The sequence below is a fragment of the Epinephelus moara genome, chromosome 16 (genome assembly GCF_006386435.1).
Source record: "Epinephelus moara isolate mb chromosome 16, YSFRI_EMoa_1.0, whole genome shotgun sequence".
Taxonomy (NCBI): Eukaryota; Metazoa; Chordata; class Actinopteri; order Perciformes; family Serranidae; genus Epinephelus; species Epinephelus moara.
The window spans coordinates 45269830-45271461 of record NC_065521.1 but is presented as its reverse complement, the minus strand read 5'-3'; the positions used below and the strand labels follow the sequence as shown (position 1 = coordinate 45271461).

Below are 1632 nucleotides of genomic sequence, written 5' to 3'. Positions count from 1 at the left end.
CCCGGACCGTAACAGGAAGATGATTCCACAGGAGAGGAGCCTGATAGCTGAAGGCTCTGGCTATTGATTATACACTAAAGAAAACCTACTTATTATATTATATTCTATTTCTGCTGATATATCCTCCCAAATTCTGCACTCTGGCTAAGATGCTTAAGATGCTTAACCAGGATCTTGTCTTAACTTTAAGGGCAAATTCATAGAAAATGTTTTCTCTAAGAAAATAATGTATGACATCGACATACCAGCAGAGTTCTTCTCAACTTTTTGGTCGAGTATAAACCATATTTTTTATAGAGGTTGTAAATCCTGCTCAAAATAATCAAACGCTTCCTCAAACTATGTATTTAGCAACCATTTCTGTGATAGACCGTCTGATTTCAGATCAATTAATTTAATTGATTGTGATAAAAAAATAATTACTAAAGCCATGAATAACATACTAGCACAAATTCTACCAAATATCATCCATCACAATCAAACTGGATTTATACAAACAGAGATTTAAAAACTAATACGAGAACATGTCTGTCCTTAATACAGTTTGCAAAAAAGTATAAGAAGGAACTAACTCTAATGCTGTTGACGCAGAAAGAGCCTTCGATCGAGCTGAACTGACAATAAGACAATAAATGAAAACACATATACAGTCCGTCCTTTCTTCTTTTCCTCCACCGGCAAATCTGACCTCTGTGTCTTCTTCTGTCCAAACAGGATGGAGACAGTGAATGTGACAGATAAGCATCAGTACCAGAAGAAACAGTCGTTCGTCAGAGAGCCGTTCACTTCCAAAGCAGCAAAATTGGTCAGTGGATGCAACCGTTCACTTCCAAAGCAGCAAAATTGGTCAGTGGATGCAAAACACAACAGATTTCCCTTTTTCAGCCAAATTAGCTCAGTGATACAGGAGGACGTGTATACAGGATATGCAGAGGTGGAACAAACTACAGAAAAACCTGCCTTTTAAAAGTTCATAGTCTGCTGCCACAGAGGCTGATATGGTCCAGTCAGATGTGAGAGGACGCCTCTGTGTGTCTGAATGGTCTTTGATGCTTCAGGTTCAATATAAGAGCTGATTCTAAACTTTTCAGAGGAGCTGTGATTGACTGACTTTCACTCTTCCTCCTTCCCTCTCTCCTCCTTCCCTTTCTTCCTTCTTTCTGTTCTGCAGCAATCAAGAACTTTATTTTGGTTGCCCTGCACACTGATCCCGGTCAGGCCGTCAAGGAGATCGACCGGCTCTACGACGTCTTTGTTGAAGTCAGCAAGAAATGGGAAAACCAGGTGAGGAAATGGGATTCGATGTGAAGGAAGAGTCTGCTGGTCAGAGCCTTCCAGACTAGGGCCGTAATCACCTATTTCACATTTGAAGGGGTGGCCTTTTCTATCAACACCTTCTGCAACCCAACCCTCCAGGGGGGGGTCTGGGGGAACATTTCAGAGCATTTGGAAACAGAAATCTGAGATCAGGGGTTCTCAAAGTTTTAATGACTGAGTTCCACCTTAGGGAGCCAACGTATAAGTGAAGACAGCACGAGAAAAGTGCTCACACTGATTTTTTTATGACTTTGTAAATTACTCTGTTATGACGTACTAACACTTTACAATAACAGTAACAGTCGACAGTGATGA

At 40.7% G+C, this 1632-nt stretch overlaps 1 protein-coding gene across 1 annotated transcript in view; it reads left to right on the top strand.

The window, feature by feature from the left end:
* The window catches only part of LOC126402366 (deoxyribonuclease gamma-like), an 18103-nt gene that overhangs the window by 9841 nt on the left and 6630 nt on the right, over positions 1-1632 (top strand). Inside the window, exons 5-7 of the mRNA XM_050064267.1 lie at positions 715-784; positions 819-846; positions 1172-1284. Of these exons, the coding sequence (XP_049920224.1) occupies positions 715-784; positions 819-846; positions 1172-1284 (211 nt within the window). The remainder of the gene's footprint in view (positions 1-714; positions 785-818; positions 847-1171; positions 1285-1632) is intronic.